This window comes from Sarcophilus harrisii, chromosome 1 (assembly GCF_902635505.1).
Source record: "Sarcophilus harrisii chromosome 1, mSarHar1.11, whole genome shotgun sequence".
Taxonomy (NCBI): domain Eukaryota; kingdom Metazoa; phylum Chordata; class Mammalia; order Dasyuromorphia; family Dasyuridae; genus Sarcophilus; species Sarcophilus harrisii.
The window spans coordinates 654,506,916-654,527,243 of record NC_045426.1 but is presented as its reverse complement, the minus strand read 5'-3'; the positions used below and the strand labels follow the sequence as shown (position 1 = coordinate 654,527,243).

The following is a 20,328-nucleotide window of genomic DNA, read 5'->3' as shown; positions in this document are numbered from 1 at the left end:
CGATCACCCCACCTCCTTGAGGTAATTCCAGTGCACTAGCTCGAGGAGACTGAGGAATCGGAGAGCCAAACTGACAATTAACCAACATAAAACCAACTTTATTCAGAGGCAGCCCAGAAAGCCAACAACACACAGTTATTGCACTCCCTCCCAGTCCTCCCAGTATGCCTTCTCACCTTACCGTCCCCCACCCAACCTCCATCTTGGGCTGGACCTGGGGCCAGCTTGTCTTTAGTATCTCAAATTCAGGTGAAGTTAGAAGATGGGGAAGGATGTTGATATGAAGGGAGGGCCACCATAATTTAACTTTGTTTATTCTCCTGAAGTCTTGAACAGTGGAAGATGTATCATTCCTAAAGCTGGTGGGCCCTCCTGAGGAACAGGGGCTTTATCACTGCCCACTGAGTGGAGTCAAGGCAACAATAGAAACTGGCTCCTGGATATCATCCCTACCCTGTAGCCCAAATCAGTAGCTTTTGGGGGGCAGAAACTATGTCCCTTTCCCTCCTTATTCCTTTTCCTCTTCTTTTCAGCTCTAAATCTAGGTTTTTCCCTTCCTTCTTTTGTTCCTTCATTCTTTCCTTCTTCCTTTCTTCCCTTCCATGGTCTAGAAAAATGAACTCTAAATCACTGACCAATAGTTGCAGAGACTGGATTTCTCCACTTTAGAAAGAACATCTGAACCATCACTCTTTGAAGAAGAGAAGACATTTCTGATTCACTGGCTGTGGATGCTTCCTCCCTCTTATTCCCCAGGGTTCTAGTCTCTTCCTTCTTCACTTGACCTTCCCTCCCTAGCCAACTTCATTGGAAACTCTTGGCTTCCATTTTCACCTATCTGCAGATCAACCTCAGGTTTATATATTCAGTTACCACCTCTTCTCTGAGCATCCCTTCAATCCAACCTCAAGGTCAGACTGGTTCTTCCCCTTTGCCTTGTCCCAAGTACTTCCTTCCCTTCCCAAGGGCTCAAAGACTGTCCCAACCAATCTGGGTCTGGTTAGCAAAAACAGGTCTTCAGGTCTTCAGGGCTTCAGGACCCCTGTCCCTTGGAGAGACCTTTAGAGAAGGGGCAGGACTGAGGAGAGAAGGATGCCTGACCTTTAACCTGCCTTTTATAAACCCAGCAGCTGATATTTCTTCATTGGTTAAGAAGGGAGTCCACTCAGAAGTCTAGCTCGGGCATTATTGTTGCCTTCTTGACCTCCTGGCTGGGCACCTTGGGTGGTTCCACTTCCTTCACCAGGGCTGCCTCCTGTGCAGCTTGCCATGCTTCTTGTTGGGCCACCCAATCCATATTGGCCCAACGGTCCTCCAGCAAACTGGGCCTACGGCCCACCACCACCTCATCCACCTGGTCTATCAGTTCCTGTGGGGTATGGGGCCGCTCCACTATCAAGGGGGAGAAGGGCCCCACCAGCCAGGGCAGGGGGATGCTTTGTATGACAAACTCCAGGAGCTCATCCACAGTTGTGTGGGCTTGCATCATGTGGCCCCGGCCCTTTGCCAGCACTGCAGGTGGAAGATCATGGAAGGAGCGGGCGGTCGAGAAGGCCCGATGCAGCTCCTCCACACTCTGCTGGACCTCCAGCACCTTTGCCTGGACAGCCGGGGGCAGCCCCTGGACACTGGCTGCCAGCGTCTCACATGTGGCCTGTAGTTCCTGGGTTAGATCTCGGGACAGGTCCAGAGTCTGCGATTCTACCTGGAGAAGGAAGGAAGCAAGAACTTGGCCAGGGCTCACAAAAAGGCCCAGTTGGGAATTAGTCCAGAACAGAGGTGACAGGAGACTACACTGCCTCCTCTCAGACGTGTTAGCATCCAGCCTCTGCTTAAAGATGTTGCATAATGGGAAACTCCCCATCCTCCAGAGGCAGCCCATTTAATTTTGGGTTCATTCAGCTTTCATCATGAAAGCTCTTCCCTTTGGTCTCTCTGCATTCATTCTCATTCCCCCCACATTCTTCCCAATTAGCACTTTTATCCCACTTCCACACAGTATCAAGAGGGGCACTGCCTCCTCCTCTTCCTCACCTTGCTTAGAATTCCCTTCCCCAGGATGAGTATTTATTTCAATGAGTCCTTATTAGGGCCTGGTCTCCAATTTCTGCTAGCTTTAATAATGAGAGGCTAGCATTTATACAGCACTTACAAGTTTGCAAAAAGCCCTTTATACATTACTTCATTTGATCCTCACAATCATTGGAGCAGGAGGCAGTGCTATTATTGTCCCTATTTTACAGATGAGTAAACTGAGGCTGACAATGGGGTTAATTGACTTGCCCAGGGTCACACAGCTGAGATAAAATTTGAACTCAGATCTTCCTGATTCCAAGTCCATTAACTCTCAAATGAAATCAGAGCTATTAATCCATACATAAAGGATCCCCATTGGCTCCAGATCGACTTATTTTAAACTGCAATATGATCTGTGTTTTGATTTTATATTTATATTTTTTATTTTATTACATATTTTTATTTTGTTAATTATTTCCCAAATCTATTTTATTTTGTTAGATATTTCATTAAATATTTTAATTTTGTTAAATATTTCCCAATTCCATTTTATTTTGTTGAATATTTAATTAAATATTTCCCAATTCCATTTTAATCTGGTTCAGGTTGCCCTGGGGAGAACTGTAGGCCTTCCTCAGACAATGTGTGGGTTCGACTCCTCTGCTTGTCTAAGTAAGGTTCCCCTTCTCTCCATATGCTTCAGTTTGTCAGTGTGGTTCTTCTATAGTGTGGTACTTAGCATGGAACACAGACCTTCAGGGGAGAGGATATCTCATATTCCGGACTCTTCTGGCCCAGTACAGCCACTGTGCTTTAGACTGATGGAGAGCAGGCAGTATGCTAAGGCGCCCAGATCTCTCTTACTTAAATTTGTTAGCCACACTTTCTCCCCATCCTATTCTTGGACAGATGCTTTTTTGAACTCAAGTAAGACTTCAGATTTACTCATTAGATTTTCTTTTTTTTCCCCCCACCTACCTTACTTTCAAACCCATCCCACTCAGTATTTGGAAAGGGCTTATGGATATCTCATCCCCCTTCATTTTTTCTGTTGGAAATCTTCTCTGTACCAAGCCACCATCCTATTTCCTTGATAAAGGCACCAGGATCAAGTGGAGATGACATTAATAGAGAAGAATTCCCATCTGCTTTGCAGCTGTATCCTAAGGACCAAGGGACCTTTCCTCTTGATTTGATGCTGAAAACTTCCCAAAGTATTGTCTCCTCCATTAGAGTGGGAACTTTGTCAGAGTAGGAACTTGAATGACTTTTCCATTTGTGTCTCTGACACAACAAAGTGCTTTGCATACAATAAGTGTTTAATAAATGCTTCACTTATCTATTCAGTATTGATCATTGAGAGGTCCTAATTCTGTTCCAACCCTCCCATCTCCTCCTGCTTATGGGCATCCCTCAAAGCCGTTTTAGGTCTCTTTCTTATCCTATGCCTTAAATTAGAAAATATTTCCATGCAAATGATTTCCAAATCTGTAATCTCTAATTTCAACCTCTTCTCAGGGTGCTGATCTTTACATTTCCAATTATTATTAAATAACTAACAGTATGTTGATTGTATTAATCAAAGATAGCCATTGTATCCTTCCTCATTCATCCTTAAAACAACCTTCTGAAATAGGTATTATGGGCCACTAGGGGGAAAGAGAAGTTCAAATCCTGCCTCAGACATTTACTAAATTTTATGGCTTTGGGCTAGTCATTTAACCCTGTTTGCCTCAGTTCTTCACCTGTAAAAATGAGCTGAAAAAGCAAGGGGCAAACCACTTCAGTGTCTTTGCCAAGAAAACCCCAAATGGGGTCATGAAGACTCAGATAAGATAAACAACTCCTATTGCTATTACCCCCATTTTATTGATTGAAAAAGAGAGACTTAGGGAGCTTAAGTGATTTGTTCGTTTTCATGAAGTTAATATATTCAAGGGGATTTGAAATAAAGTCTCTACAGACACCAGGCCTAATGTTATATACCAACTCTACAATCTAAGGGAAGTCATATTTATTTCCATGAGCCTTATTTTCCTCACATAAGCTGAAATAAAGGGCCTCTTAAATCTGTTTCCAATTTATTATTCTCTCTGCCTCCCTGTCTCTAGTTTTACTCTTGCCAGCTTGCCCTCCACATACTTCATTCATTTTCCTAAAACAAGGTCTTAAGCTGGTCACTCCCTGGCTCAAAAACCTTCTATGGCTCCCTACTGCCTAGAGGATAAGATAAAGACTTAATTTAATGTACAAAGGACTTCATAATCTGGCTCTAATGTTACTTTATAAACCATATATCTCCTTCCTCCCCTTCACTTGGTATTTCAACCAAACTGGACTAAAGAGCTATTCCTTGAATTCCATCTGCTGCCTTCTGCCTTCTTGCATTCTTATAAGCTATAACTAAATATTGGTGCCTGGATCTTTGCCAAATTTAGAGGACACTGGATTTTTCCTCTGCACAAAAACAGATCTTGGCACCTGTTTGGTAAAATTCACTAGTTAAAATAGGAAACTACCAGATGTCATGTTGGTTAAGGCTTTTCCCTGAGTCCCCACTGAGGTGGTCTCCTTAGCAGCTATGGGTTTTTTCTGTCCCAATCTGCTCTGCATCCACAGTTATGACCCGCTCACCTTGTTGTTGTGAAATCCCTAGAAATATAGTGCTTTGTTCCCATGCCTTGAACAAGCCTCCTTATTTAATTCATTATTCATAGCATTTTGTCTGGACCTGCCCTTTACCCCTATCACATTCTTTCTACTTTTTATCACGTGTCTTTGTGTACATGTCTTTTCCTCCCTACCAGGAGCTCCTTAAGGACAGGGGACTGGGTCATTTTTTTTTTCTTTACCAATAAGTATTTGATGAATAGAACACCACTGAAGTATATTCCTAAAGAGCACTAGGCTATCCCACTGCCAGATTTGAAGCGCTGCTATGGGAAACTCCATTCCTATTCTTTTTCTTAAAAGAGAAAGTGCATCCCTTGGGGTAGGTCCATCACTGATCCTCCTGGGCATAATGAGGTTCACCATAATGTGACATCTATGACTTGGTCACTTTTCACTCTCTTATTTTCACACATCTTCCTGTTGACTATCTGCTTTCCAGCTGTGTACAAATATTTCTGCATCTCCTTCATTCCTAAAAATTCTCATTTAATCTTATTATCCCTGCTAGTTTATCATCCTATACCTGTTTTCCTTTTTGTCTCCTAGTAAACTGTTGGATAAATCCATTTACAAGATGTGCTTCTATATCCTCTCTTCTCATTCTACTCTAAATGCCCTGTATTTTGGCTTCTGATATCATTCAAAAGAAATTGCTCTTTTCAAATTTGCCAATATTTTCATTGCCAAATCAAATGGTTTTCTTGATATCTCGTCACTGTTTTCTCCCAATGATCATGATTTCCTCCTGGATATGCTCTGCCTTCTAGGTTTCATGATATTCGGTCTCTCTTTCTGACTCTCTTTGTCTCTCAGCCTCTCTTTGCCTCTGTCTCTATCTCTGTTTCTCTTCGTCTGCCTCCCTCTCTCTCTCTCTGTCTCTGTCTCTCTGTCTCTCTCTGTCTCTCTCTCTCTCTCTCTCTCTCTCTCTCTGTCTCTCTCTCTGTTCTCCTTTTATCAGTTTTCTTTGCTGGCTGAAGTCCACTATATGTGGGTAATTCCTAAAGTTCTTTCCTGATCTTTCCCCTCACTTTACTAAGTTGGTAATCTCATTAATTTTTATTAATTCAATGACCATTTCTATGCAAACAATTCCCCGATCAATAAACTTGTCTCCAGTTTGTCCTGAGCCATTTCAACCAGAGTCCTACATCACACACTGCCTTTTGGACAGCTCAGGGAAGACAGTTCCTGACGTAATGTAGATTTCAGGTTAATAAATGTCAGTACCAGGATTTTTAAGGTCATAAAATTTAGAACAGAAAAGGAAATCCAATCTAATTGCCTTGTTTTATAGATGGGGAAACACCCAGAGAATTTGAAAAGTTTGTTCCAAGTCACACAGTTCAGTGAAGATTCTAACTCAGTCCTCTGCCACAGATCCAGTGAGCCTTCATTAATCCTGGCTGCTTTAGGGGGATGCTCTTGTTGTTCTGTTGTGTCTGATTGCTCCTGACCCCATTTATAATTTTCTTGGCAAAGATGGTGGTTTGCCACTTCCTTCTCCATGGCAAACAGGATGAAGTGACTTGCTAAGGGTAACGTAGCTAATAAATGTTTGAGATTATTTTTGAACTTGGTACTTTTTGACATTTTTGAAGTTCGACATTCTACCTACTGTGCTATCCAGCTGTGTTAGGTAGGGAAAATTAGTTCCAGGGAATCATCTCAGCTAGACCAGGAAGCTTCTTGTCCCAGCCCCACTTCCAGACAGGTGCCCTGGGAGTGAATATGACCTGGATAAGGCCCCTGAACCCCATTACATCCTGGGAGCGGTCAGGGCCCTGAACTGCATTACCTGGCTCTGGTAGCTTTCTTTGTCCTGGTGACTCCATTCTTGCCACAGCTTCTGCAGCCTTCCCTCACCCCCCTGGAAGTTGTGATTGGAGCCATGCTTCATATAGTGAATCTGTTTCAAGAGAGAGGGGGTGAAGGAGAAGGAGACTCAGAGTCAGGACTGGTGTGCCACATCTGGGCATCAAAGTGGGTGCAGGGAATTGTTGTTCCCCCCAAAGGGTAGGGCCTTAGCTCTAGCCCCACTTCTGGGAAACCTTCCCTGAGAACTCTTACCAACAGGAGTGTATCTCTCCCCCTCCTGGAGGCAGAGTAATGTGGCCTGTACTGCCTACTTGAGTTGAGTGAATCACATTTGGCTAAGTATGTTACTATACCCATCCTGGTATATTTGTAGGGTGAGTTGGGGTATGGGGGAAAGCCTCCCAAATCCTTCAAAGTATTAATTATGGGAATTTCAGGTTCCTACCTCCCATTCCCTAGAAGATGAATTCTCTGAGGCAAGAAAGAAAGAGAAAAAAAGAAAGAAAGGAAAGGGAAGAAAGGAAAGAGGGGAGAAAGGAAGGAAGGAAAGAGAGAAAGAAACAAAGAAGAAATAAAGAAAAATATCTGAGACCAGAATCTTTTTTCTGCCTTCCTTAAACTCCCTGAAGATAAAGTTCTGGGATGTTTCTTTTTCTTAGTTCTAAGTCTTAAGCACTTAGTTCTTAGTGCCTTTTTCTTAGTGGGCATTAAAAGCCCACTACAATATAGCTCGTCAGTCTTATTTATCAATATTTTCTGTGATACACACTACATTTCCACCAAACTGGATTAAAGCTCTTAAGTATTCCCTTAACCTTCTATCCCTGCTCCTGGCCAAATATAGGGCCAGCTCTAGGAAGTCTGAAAAAAGGACTAGGATTTGGAGAACAGAGATAAGGCTGGGGCTTGGAGGTGGGGAGGGCATTGGAGGCCAGGCAATGATGTGAGCAAAACTTCAGAGGTGAGAATGAGTCAGGTTTGATTAATATGAAGATGAGAGATGAACAGTAGCTTGGGGACAGGAGGTGAAAGACTTAAGAGTTAGGGAACATTGAATGCCAACCTAGAAAAAAAAGGAATCAGATACAGACAAAAATTTATACTTAAGAGTAAGGGGAGGACAAGAGTTTCACTTCCTCAAATCCCCAGTTTCTTCCTTAGACATCCATTTTAAGAATTCCTTCTTAGAGGGATCCTAGAAGTGACATTTACTCCACTAGATTGTGTTCTTGAGGGCAGGAACTGCCTTTTGCCTTTATTTGTATTTCCAGTGCTTACTTAGCACAGTGCTTGGTACACAGCAGGTGCTTAATAAATGTTTATTGACTGACTGACTCTGGGTGGATAAGGAGCTCAGAGACCTTTTTGAGAGCAGATTTGAGAAGGATCATAGAAACAAAAAATCTTCCATTTTACAGATGGGCCATTTGAGACCCAGAGAGAAGTTAAATATTTGGGTACAAAAATTAGGGAAGCGAGAGCAAGAAAGTCCTAGGGATCCAAAGAGGGGCAAAAACGTTTCAGTTTTGCTGCTGCCCTCCTTGTGTGGGGATGAGTGGCTTTGAAGGTCCAGGCATGAGGATAGGGAAGTCTCACCATCTCCAGAGTATCATGCAGCTGGCTGAAAGATTCCTGGGCTTGATGCTTTTTCTGGCGGAGTTTGCCCAGGGAATGCTGGTACGCCCGTTGTCGGAGTCGAGATGACAAGGATCCCAGCCGAACAAAGTAGCTTGTCTCATGCTGGTCATCCCCTGGGGCCAGGGTGCCACCTTCTGCTGCTGCAGCCAGCTCATCTATGGCCCAGAAAAATTGTGATTTAGGGACACTTGATCTGGAATGGGTACTGGGGCCAACACTCCTTTCCAACGTCTAGTCCTTAACTTTATTGGAAACCAAGGGAGACTGAACCCTTGGTATAAGGGAGGGGAGGTTGGAGAAATCAGAGTTACTTGTCAGGGTCTTCAGCGATTACCTAGCCTAAGGATGTCAAATTCAAATAGAAACAGGGACCATTAAACTGAACGTAAGAATCCCTGCAGGTCACAGGTGGCTTTAGAAATCTGCACATTAATATTATTGATATCCTAGTGTATTTTGTTAAATATTTCCCAATTACATTAATCTAGTTTGATTGTACTAGGGAATGTTGAAAAAGCCATGCTGGCCCCAGGCTTCATGTTAGACATCTCTGGTCTAATCCAACCCACTTGTTTTACATATGGGTAAACTGAGGTCCATAAAGAATAGTATCTTGCTCAGAGTCCCACAGCTAGATAAATGACAGAGTGAATCCAGATCCTCCGTCTCTTAATTCACTGATCTTTCATTTGAAACATAATCTAACCTTAAGTCTCATGTTCCCATTGTCACCCCCAACTGCCACATAAATCTGCTTCAGACAAACTGGGCTTCTTACTAGTTTCTCCAGAGACAATCCGCTTATTCCCGCCTCCAAGTCTTTGCTCATGCTGCTATCATTGTATGTGTTTCACCCTTGACAAATTACTTGACAGTTTAAAAAGGTCTGAGTCCCAAACTCTGAGATTTGGAAGCTTAAGATTCTGAACGCCTTTTCTGTTTATCCCCTCATTTAATCTTCACACCACTACTGGGAGGGAATCTAGGCAGAGATTATTTCCCCATCTCAAAAAAAAAAAAATAAAAAAAATAAAAAAGAAACTCAAGCTGAAGACAGGAGAAGTGACTTGCCTAAAATCACACATCAAGTTAGAGTGCTGACTAGAAGCCAAGTTTCCTGCCTCCCAGGCCAGATTTATTTCTCTGCACTATATTTCTATCTCTTCTCAGACTCCTACAATCTTCTTCTCTTCCATCCCTGTCTCATTTTACAGATGAGGAAACTGCAGCCCAGAGAGAAATGAGTTGCCCAGGATTATGCAAGAAGCCAGTGTCATAACTGGGATTAGAGTTTCCCACTGCACTGCAATAGTGCTTTCTTGAATCAGAGAATCTGGTTCATATTTAACCTCTGATACTTGCTACCTGTTCATTTGGTAAACCTCTTAATCTACCTGGAGCCAATTTCCTCATCTATAAAACAAGTGGGTTGCACTAGATGGCTTCTCAGAGCCCTTCCAGCTCCAGATCTGGGATCCTATGATTAATGGCTCACTGAGGAGTAAAAGGAAATGGAAATTTCCTATCCCATCCTACACATGTGCAGGTTGCCCATCTGGCCCTGGCCTGATTCTATCCTGCAAGGGCCAGAGCTCTGACTATTTATAGAACACAGTTGAGTCCTTTGTTAGGATCTAAGAGACCAGTTTTGTGATCTTGCAAAAATCACTTACCCACTTGGGACTCAGTTTCTCTGCCTATAAAAACAGAGGGTTGAGCTAGATGATCTTGAAGGCCCCTTCTGATCTGACCCTATATTCTAACATTTTACTTCAAGGATTTTCATAATTCTCTGATTCAGTAATTCAAGATCTTGTGAACTCAGAATGTGATCTAGTGGAAAGAGCACTGAATGTAATCTTGGGAGCCATAATATTCTATCTGTGGGACCTTGAGGGAATCCTTCTATTTCTCTGCCTCAGATACCTTATCTGTAGAATGAGAAGAAAGATGATTGTACTATTTATCCCATAGAGTTTCTATGAGGATCAAATAAAATAAAGTGGGCCATTTACGATACAGCTTGCATTTATATGGCACTCTACAGTTTACAGGCTTTCCTCATAAGCACCCTGTGGTAAGGGAAGATAAGTATTATGAAGATCATTTTACAGATGGGGAAACAAGAGACATTGAGGGATCAAGGCTCAAGTGACCTGCCTAGTATTAGATAGTGCTGGATCTAGCCCAGGTTACTGTCATTATTGTTATTGTCTCTGCTTGATCATTTCCAGGTCATGTACCAAGTTCTCACCAAGTTCCTCATCAGTCATGGGTAGAAAGTGATCCATTAGTTCTTCAGACTTGTCCAGCATGACATCCACACCATTGGTTACCATCTGTCCCATGCGGGTACCCATGACTGTGTCTACCCCACTGGTCACAACCGAACGAGTCAGATCCACACTCCATCGCCGACCTTTCTGGGCCAGGCCCACCACTCCTGTCACACTGCTGGTTACTGCGTCTTTGGCTGATGTCACCACCTAATGAGAGGGAAGGTGCTGAGCTTGAGATCCTGGCAGACAAAGCAACTCAGATTCTATCCTTTCTCTATCCACTACCTCTGGACCCAGAAGATATTATTCTTTTTCTGGATTCTTGGCTAGCAATCACAATTCCCTACCAGCCCAAATCTCCCCTCCTTCTTTCTTCAAAACTAAGGTCTCAGGGGCCACAGGATTTGGAGGTCTAAGGGACAATAAGGTTATTTATCCCATTCTGCAGATTAAGAAAGCAAGGACCAAGAAGTCCAATGGCTTGCCAGAATCATTCAGGGTATGGTATTAAATAGGAGCACCTGGGTCCAAATCCAGAAGTGACTCAAAATCCAGAAGGCTTTCTGCATTCTGACTTGATTCTTCTACTGTAAAATTCTGGACTGTGGTTCAGGACTCCTGAGTTTCTTTCCTTATATGGTCTTGGCAACTTGTTACCTACCCTTAGCACTCCCCGACATTCCTACATCAGATCTCCAAGTTGAAGGTCATGACTCCCCATTTCCTTTCCAACTCTCATCTGCTATGGGACCTCGGAGAAATCACTTGTCTTTTCTTCTTAGTGGCTCCCACACCTTTTCCCCTTATACATATTAGCAAAATTAATTGATATTTGTTTTCAGTCGGTAAAAATGGCATTTCTCTGAAGCCTAGCCCCAGAGCATGCCACGGGAGAATGGGGCTGAGTCTCAGGCTCTCCTCGGCACAAAGACCCCCTAATTCCTTGCCTCATCATCCTGTTTTCAGACCCACCCCCCTCCACTTTGTGTCCCACCTTCTCTACATGGTATAACTCCTCTCTACGTGTACCTCTTGAGAGGGCTGCCGGAGGAAGGGCAACTTCTCCTCCAGCTTGTCCAGGCCCTTGCAGGCGTATTTGTTCACTGAAGTAACTGGAGAGACACAGACATATGCAGTCAGGAAGAGACCTATTACCCAGCCACGAACATCCCCAGAGCTAGAGTGAGCGCAGGGTAGCTGTAGCTTTTACAGGAATTTAGGGCTTAGCACTTGTGCTCCTTTAGCAGTTAGAAACAATTGAGCTTAACATCTAGTTAAAACACAAACAAACAAATTGGCTAAATTTGGCAGTTCTCAGGTAACCTGCTCCCCATTGTCCCATCACTCCTGGAGCCCAAGATCTCTCTTTATCCACGAGAGGGCAGTCTTTTCCTCTCCTTTGAAATGGGAGCGATCTTTAAAGTGCTGATTGGGGTGAGACTGGGATGATGTATTTATTACTGGGACGCTGACTCTGGGGGGTGATTCAGAACTTGGGAGTTCTGATTTGCAGTGAGCTAAACACTGTGACACTGGTATGGGGACTCCCTGGGAGCCCATCACAGGAAGGACAAACCAGGTTAATTCAGAAATGGAGCTAGTCAAAACTTCAGATCAATCAGTAGTGGAAAGAGCATGTAATGGCTGCTGTAAAAAAAAAAAAGAAAAGAAAAGAAGAGAAAGAAAAAAGAAAGTTGATTCCAAGGTATGTGTCCTCTCACCTATCTCCAGGGACAGAAGGTTAGGCATAATTCTGTTTAAAAAGTCAGAAAAAGAAGAGACAAAGAGACCGACACTTTCTTTGCACACACTGAGAAACTGAGACTCAGAATGGGAGAAAGAGAAGTACATGTACAAACTGAGAGGAAGTAAATTCTAAGGATGTCTGAGAACTAACTGAATCACTTTGTCTGCTCATAATGACATAGACCTACTTTTCTTCTCTGCTTCAGCTTCCCAAGCTTGGGCTCCACAAATGAAACAAGCTACAAAAGAAGTCATAGGAAGACTGGACAAATTGATAACATGTCTTTTACGAAACCTCTTGGTGAGTTTGACCTATTTAGGGGAATTCATAGAATCCAGACTTTAATACTAGAAAGGATATTAAGAGATGATGTAGCCCGACCCTTTTTTCTATAGAGGAGGAGGGAACCAGTTCAGAAAGGGGAAGGAGCTTGCTTAGGGTCATATGGGTGATTAGAACTGGGATTTTGAACTTGGCTCTTTGTAAATCCAGATCCAGTGCTCAGGCAGGTGGTGCAGTGGAGAGAGTCCTAGAGTCAGGAATTCCTGAGTTTATATCTGGCCCCAGACACTTATTAGCTATGTGATTCTGAGAAAGTTATTTAATAACCTTTTACTCAAAGTTTCCTCAAATGTAAAATGGGGATGATAATAATAGCACCTACTTGCCAGGGTGGCTGGGAGGAGACATAGGTAAAGTGATTAGAGATGCTTAATGAATGTTTTTTCCACTACTACATCATGAAGTTAATCAATAATTTATAGATACAATGAAATTACATCTTTTTAATTAGTTCCAGGGTGAATTGCCCCCCGCAAAAGATATGATTGCACACAATAGACCTACCTGGTCTCAAAATTACCTTTCTAATTTACAAATTGACCATATCATTTTCCTGTTTAAAAAAATCTTTTGAGTTCCCCTATTACCCAAACTCAAGTTCCTTCTCCAACTTAACATTCGAGACCTTTCAAAATCTGGCATTCAAGGGTTCCACAACCCACGCCCCATTTCTTTCTCAGCCTGGCACCCCCAGGCATGCTGCAGTCCTGTTTTTCCTAAGATCCTTAGGATCTTCTTTGTGCAGCTTTTCTCCTGATTACTTCAGCTAACTGCCTTTTTTGCCTGGGTGTTTCTGTGCCTTTATCACCTGTGTAATGCTTATTTTCATATCCTTCAGTAAGTTCCTGGAGGAACTTTGCATCATCTCTGTATCTCTACAGAGATTTGGAGAATTTGGGAAACAGAGGAGGAGGCTGGGAAAACTGAGCAGGGCTTGGCCAGGACACAGAGGGACAAAGGAACAGACAGAACAGAATCCCCCACAGAGTGGGGAGCTTAAATGTTTGTTGAGTTTGAATAGACAGAGACAGATTCACAGTCTAAAAAACAGAGATGTCCCGAGACTCCGAGAGATGTTCAGTCTGAAAAGCAGAGGTCCGCGTCCCCCTAGGGAAAAGGATGAGTTGGGGGGCTGGGATTTGGGGGGTTGATGAAACCTGAGCGGCAGGTACTTTGGGTACCATTATACTGGCAGAGATGCTCCAGGGGGCGCTCTGAGCTACCATTAAGGATAGACCCTCGCAGCCTCCCCCTCCCACAGGGCCCAAGTGAAGGTCACTGCAAATGCCAAGGTGATGGCTATTTCTCACTCAAACTAGGTTGAAGGTCACCTGTGAGCTGTAGCCAGCTGCTCGATGGAGCCCCACAGCTTAAGTTGTCCCAGAGCCCCTTCCCTGTGGAGGTTCTCCTCCCGCCTCTTCTGGGGGTCCCGCCCCACTCTTGATCCCATCCTCTCCCAGAACGGGAGGAGGGATATTCAGGCCGGGATGGGCAGGAGGCCCTGACTCCCTGGCCAGTAAGCGCAGGGATAAACTGTGCAAGGGCAGCTCAGGAACGAATCGTGGTGGCCAGGAATCTGAGGGAAGGAGAGAAGGAGAGAGGGGAAAAGGGGGAGAGAGCAGGAGAGGGAGGAGAAAAGAAAAAGGGGAGAATGAGGGCAGTAGGAGGAAGGAAAGAAACCTTGCTCTGGGGGTCCTCAAGCATAGCAAGCTGGTTCTCCTAGGGTCAGTTTGGGGGGGGGAAGAGGAGGGCTGAGGGAAGCTGTCAGAGTCCCTGCAGAAAAGTGGGGATAGGTGAAAAGTGCCCAGGATACTTACTCTGTGGCTCCAGCAGGTTGAGGAGGGGCTGGGCCCCTTGGGCAGCTCTGGTGGTGAGGCCCTGAAGACTGCGCTCCGCCAGTCCACAAAGGGAATTTAGATACGGGTGGTTCTCCTTCACAGAGCTGTATGCGGCCGACGCCCTGGCAAAGGTGGTACTGACCAGAGGCAGATTGATCACTCGGCTCACCAGGTCCTGAGGAGAGAAAGCAGGGCTGGAGGCTCACGGCTCCAGCACCAGACTTCCCTGGATGCTGAAAGTGAGGTTCCTACTCATGCCTCCACCTCCCCCCAAAGCAGGGAAAGGGCTTTTAAGATTATTTGGTAGAGTAGCAGGTGGCTCTAGGTGAGAAAGGAGGAAGAAAGAAAGAAAGAAAGAGTTATTAATGTGCTAAGTGCTTTACAAATATTATCTCATTTGATAGCTTGTCCTGCTCAGGAGGATGAAGAGGGCTGGTTGGGGAAGATGAGATTCTGCTCTTTCCTTCTCCCCCTTCCCGCCTTTTGGGGCAGCTAGTGCTGCCAGTAATCTGGGCTTCACTTACCCTATCCTGGGCCTGGGGCTGCTGTTCTTCCTCCACTGGGCCAGAATCAGGTTGCTGTTCCTCTTCTTTTGACATAGTGGCCAGGGAGTCACCCTGGGAAACAAGGGTAGAGAGGTTTAGTATGGAGGGGAGAGATCATCCTCATTGTGGGATAATCAGATTTGGCATTGAGTGGTGAGATTATCCTCATCTATTCCAGGCACTTAATTTATTCTTGGACCCCCTGCCTTTTAATTTTAAACTCTATGGTCAAATCCAAGTCACGTCCCTGAAGGAGTCCTAGCTGGGAATCAAGAGACCTGAGATCTGGACTTTGCTCTGCTTCTGACTCACTGTGTGTGATAATGGGCAAGCCCCTTTTTTCTGGACCTTGGTGGTCTCGAAAAAATGGGGTTAATCATTTTTGCTCCATCTAGAGAATCTAAGAAAACACTTTGGAAGATGTGGAGCTAGTTAATTGGGTTTTAGATCCTGTTTATTTGAAAAAAGAACTTGGAGAAGCTTCTTATTAAATGTTATCTAACTTGGCCTAGAGCTCTGAATTGAGAAAGAGAGTGAGATCGAGGAAGAAAGAGACAGACAGACAGAAACACACACACACAGAGACAGACAGAGACAGAGATGGACAAACATGATATATAAATATGTCATCTTTCTCCATCTCTCTCTCTCTCTCTCTCTCTCTCTCTCTCTCTCTCTCTATATCCATATCCCTTCTCTCCATATATATATATATATCCATACCTCTCTCTATATATGTATATATATTTCTATCTATATATCTAGAGTGAAAAAAATCCAAGAAAAACAGAAAAAAAAGAGTGCCCAGTTTTTTCTTACTAGAGTGAAAGAGAGATTGCATGCAGAACTCGGGAACCAAAATGCTAGAATTTGACTTGTTCTCTGTTGGGAATGGAGAGGTTGAGAGGGAGGTCCAGAGAGAATGACAGCCAGTCAGAGGCAGGGCTGGGACCTGACCCCAGCTATACTGACTTCTGATCCAGGGCTCTCTTCTGTTGGGACAGAATGTTGAATAATGTCTTAATGGTACCCCAAGAACAACAAGGGGTTTCCTTCAGACCATTGGCCCAGAGTTCCTTTGGAGCCCCAGGAAATGGAAAGGATTTCTAGTAGTCTTGGAGCTCCCAAGAATCAGGCCTATTCAGTGGCAAGAGGCAGTCTTTTCTGATGAAGGAAAATCAGAACCTGGTAGCTGGACAACTGTCTGGGGGCACGGCGCATCTCTTACTTCTTGATCCTTAGTTCAGGAAACCATGCATCTCAGTGAGGAGAAGACATTGGAAGAAGCAAGAAGAGATGGGTTTATTGAATTTAGAATTTACAGCCAAAAGGAATCTCTGAGAGCATCAAGTCCAACCTTGGCATTTGATGTCTAAAAAACCAAGGTTCTGACAGGTTGTGGTTTGTCCAAGGTCATCATCTAGAAAGCAGCAGAACCACAATTGGAACCCAGGTCCCCTGATTCCAAATCCTGGACTCTGGTAGAAGAGGGGTACTAGGCTGTTGTTATTGTTTTTTGAAGACAATTAGGATTAAGTGACTAGTCCAGGGTTACATAGCTAGTAAGTGTTTGAGGCCAGATTTGAACTCAGGTGCTCTTGACTCTAAGGCTTGTGTTCTATTCACTGTGCCTCTTAGCTACCCCAAGAAGGATACTGGGAGGGGGTTGTTTAGGGGACTAAGGAAAAGGGACAATACAGGAGACAGAAGGATCAAGCTGAAGAAGTCAGTGGAGAAGGAATGTGGAAGGCAAATATCAGAGCTTGGAGATAGTAGGAGAAAAATCACAGATTCAGAGCTAGAAGGGACCTGGAACCAATTCTTCCCCCTTTTACAAGTGAGGAAACTGAGACCCAAGGAGGTTTAGTGACCTTGGGCTCCCCATAGTAGCAAACATCAAAAATAGGATTTGAATTTTGGGTTCTCTCCTTCACAGGCTAGGGTTCTTTTCGCTGTACCACACTGCCCTTACCGGTGTCCGGGAAGGGCTAGTCAACCCACAGCCTCTTGAGGGGCTCCCTGGAGGGAGAATCACGGGGACTTTGATCTTTGCCTTACCTCCCCCCTTCCCCTTCGCTGGGTGCACTGGGTTAAGCTCTCTCCTTCTTTGGCAAGGGCCCAACTGGGTTCCCCGGGTCAGTCAAGTGGGCCAAGGGCCGGTTGGCTGGGCCATCTACCCGCCTCCCCTCCCCCGGAGGTTCCCCAAGCCCTCTGCCCGGGCGCTCGCGCCCCTCGCTCCCCAAGGCGCCCTAAGATTCCATCCTTCCTCTCCCTGCGCTGCCCCGGTACGCCTAGCCCAACTGGACACTCCGGGACTTCCCTCGGAGTACACGTCGGATCCAGTACCTGCCCGGCTCCCCCGGGGGAACCTGCGACCTCCAGCGCGGCTGTCAGTCGGTCAGTTGGGTACTTCTGCGCCTTCCACTGCCCCGCTGCCCCCACCTCTGCCGGACCCCAGACTCAGCTTACTACAGCCTTATAGGGACGCCCTCCCGGGGTACCCTCCCCACCCCCACCTCTTCCCGGCCCAAGGACAGCGAGGGACGAGGGCGGAGCCCCGTGCCCTGGCCAATCGGGAGGGCCGGACTGTGGGCGGGGTCATTCCCCCTCCCCAACGCCCCCAACTCCCTTCTAGGGGCCGAGTTTGGGCTTATCCCTCAATTAACCCTCTGGTCCTTGGGACAGCCGGAGAAATGGGGCAAGATGTGGAAAGCTCCGTTTTTGGGGGGTTCTCTGAGGAGACTGGAGTTGAAGTTCCCCGATTTTCCTTTCCTTTTCTCCCCATTCAGGGAAGGAGAATGGGGCCGAAAGAGGAGTCGGGGGTGTCCTGGAATTATACACATCTAATCGTGGCGGCAATCAGACCCGAAATTCCGGTCACATCCTTCGACGGAGCTAGCCCCGCGGTTACCTTGGCAATGGGGCTGTAGGGACGCAGATTCCCTTAGGATTTTCCTTCTCATGCTGCACCCGCCCCTCCTTTCCGCGGGAGATTCAGCTCCTGACTGAGGTTCCCCCCCACCCCTTTCTCCTGCCACCGGGATGTGCCAATTGCACCCTTCTCCGACCTAAATGAGACAAAACATAAAGAACTAAGGATAGAATTTTTTCGGGGTCGATGGGAGGGCTCTCTGGACACTCAGATCCCAACACTGTACTTGAGAGTCAGGATTGCTGGCAATTCCTAAGAAAAGTTTTTGTCTCAGACTCTTCCCCTCTTTTCTTTTTCCTTCTTTTTCCTCTTTCTGTTTTCTGCTACTTCTTTTTATATTTTCCCTTCACTTTCTCCATAGGCAGCCTTTCTTCTCTTTATTCTATCCAGGGAAAATGACTCACTCTGTAAGGGTCTGGATGAGAGGGAGGTTCTGAAACCCCTCTGGGCCTGGCTAGCTCAGTGGTCCCTGGGCTCTGTGGGGCAAAGGTAGAGCTGCGAAGGCCACCTTGTGATTGGCAGGCTCAGGTGATCCAGGAAAGTCATTAGGCTTTTGCTGCAGCTCACCCTAGAGAATGTCTGACTGTATTGGAGGGGAATCAAGATAGAATCTTGCTTAGGATTGAAGGCCTCTGTCCTTCCTGACCCTGGGATCCCACAGTCTGATACTGTGGAGCATCTTCGAGGGGTTCCTGAGTCACATAGGGGCTCTTCTGCTCCATTGCCCCTTCTCCCGAGTCTGCTCTGCCCGTGAAGCTTCTATTCATTCAACCAAAATACCTTTGTTTCTGCCACAGAAACAAAGCTAGAGCCAAGCTAGAGCTCTGCCCTCTTCTATATTTCCTGTATAACCTTGGGTAATTACTTAATCTCTCAGCCTCATTTTCTTTACCTTTAAAAGTAAGGAGATTATATTAAATAGCAGTGTGACTTGGAGCAGGGTTTCTAAAACTCTTTCCACATGGGACACTTTTTTTACCTGAGAAACTTTTATGTGACTTTGGGTATATAGGTATATAAAATAGGTATACAAGTCAAACATTTACTGATAATAAATTACAGTTTCACAACCCCCACATTTAGTTATGAGACCCCATATGGGTGGTGAACCCAGTTTAAGAAACAGGGCAGGGCAAGCGCTCACAAGGTGGTCAGAAAAAGTGATACAAGGACAATCTTAAGGTTTCTCTTAAAAACTATGGAATTGACTGTATGACATGGGAGATACTGGTACAGAAAGACCCAGCATGTAATGCTCTCAGAGAACAAAGCAGAATTGAATTAGCTCAGAAGCACCATGAGATGCACAAAGTCTGAGAAGCCACCCCAAATATTCATAAGGACTATTTGTATCTGATCTGTGGCAGAGCATTCCAAGCTCATATTGGTCTGATCAGCCACAGCTGAACACTCTGTAATAACATAGTAATGTCATTTCGGACCTCTTCAAGGATGAAGAACAGCAGGGGCTTAAAGGACAGAAAACTGACATTGGAACCAAGAACATCTGAGTTCAAGATGATTTCTGGTTGTGTCACCATGGCCAAGTTTTTTCACCTCTCAGGGTCCCAGACAACTCCCTAATAAAACTATATTTGCAGTGAAGGAATTGAACCTATCCTTATATTAGATGATCTCAGTGATTGCTTCCAGCTTTAAATCCTGTGGTCTCTATGAAGTGGAACAGGTTGGGACAGAGAAAGGACCCAGAGCCTGGTACCTCAGCTCATTGAGATGAGAAAATGGGGAGACATCATAGAGACCAAACTAGTGGGGAAGCCCTGAGATGGGACACTAGATGGTGGGTTGGGTTTGAGGAGAAATCACATATTTACAGAATCAAAAAGCTTGAGAACTGAGAGTCCAGTGACCATCTAATCTGAATTGTATTTGCAAAGGAATCCTGGAGAGTAATTATCTAACTTCTGCTTGAAGACCTCTTAGAAGGAGAAACCTATCTCCTCTAAAGGGAGCCCACCCCAGTTTTGGACTGCTCTAATTGTTAGCAAGCTGTTCCTGACATCCAAACTTAAACTGGACTCTTTGCCACCTCTACCCAGAAAAGGATAATAATCCTTCTTGCCTATGACAGCTCTTCAGGTTGAATACAGCTGTCATGTTTCCCCTGCCTTTCTTCTCAAAGCTAAACATCCCAAATTTCTTCAATTGATACTTATATGACAAGTATTTAAAGCCCTTCATCATCTTGATTGTCTTCCTCTGGACCCTTTCCAGCATACTAATTTTTTCTCAAACTGTGATCTTCAGAACTGAACCCAGGTGCTCCCAGACTAAATCTGAGGAGGGTAGAGGGCAGTGGGATTGTCATCTTCCTGTTTCTGGAGGCTCCCTTTTAATGTGCCCAGGGATTGATTTAATTTTTTTCCACTTGCCAAAACACGCTATTGACCCATATTGAGCTTGTAGTCCACTGAAACCATCAACTCTTTGTAAAAGACAGACCTTTCTGCATCTTTTACTTGTGAAGTTGATTTCTTTTTGT

General features: G+C 44.9%; 1 protein-coding gene across 2 annotated transcripts; it reads right to left on the bottom strand.

Moving 5' to 3' along the window:
* Nucleotides 1–71: 71 nt before the first annotated feature.
* On the bottom strand, nt 72–17,322 carry PLIN5 (perilipin 5). Of its 2 annotated transcripts, none has more exons than XM_012542028.3 (8): nt 17,240–17,322; nt 14,873–14,965; nt 14,328–14,523; nt 11,451–11,533; nt 10,397–10,628; nt 8,101–8,297; nt 6,485–6,595; nt 72–1,705 (listed from the first exon to the last, which is right to left on the bottom strand). In XM_012542028.3, exons 2-8 carry the CDS (start codon nt 14,945–14,947, stop codon nt 1,166–1,168), a joined length of 1,434 nt encoding a protein of 477 aa, XP_012397482.1. In that variant the 5' UTR covers nt 14,948–14,965; nt 17,240–17,322; the 3' UTR covers nt 72–1,165. The 2 variants fall into 2 exon arrangements, with proteins under 2 accessions (XP_012397482.1, XP_031803680.1); XM_031947820.1 differs by lacking the exon at nt 17,240–17,322 and adding an exon at nt 16,952–17,166.
* Nucleotides 17,323–20,328: the final 3,006 nt, after the last annotated feature.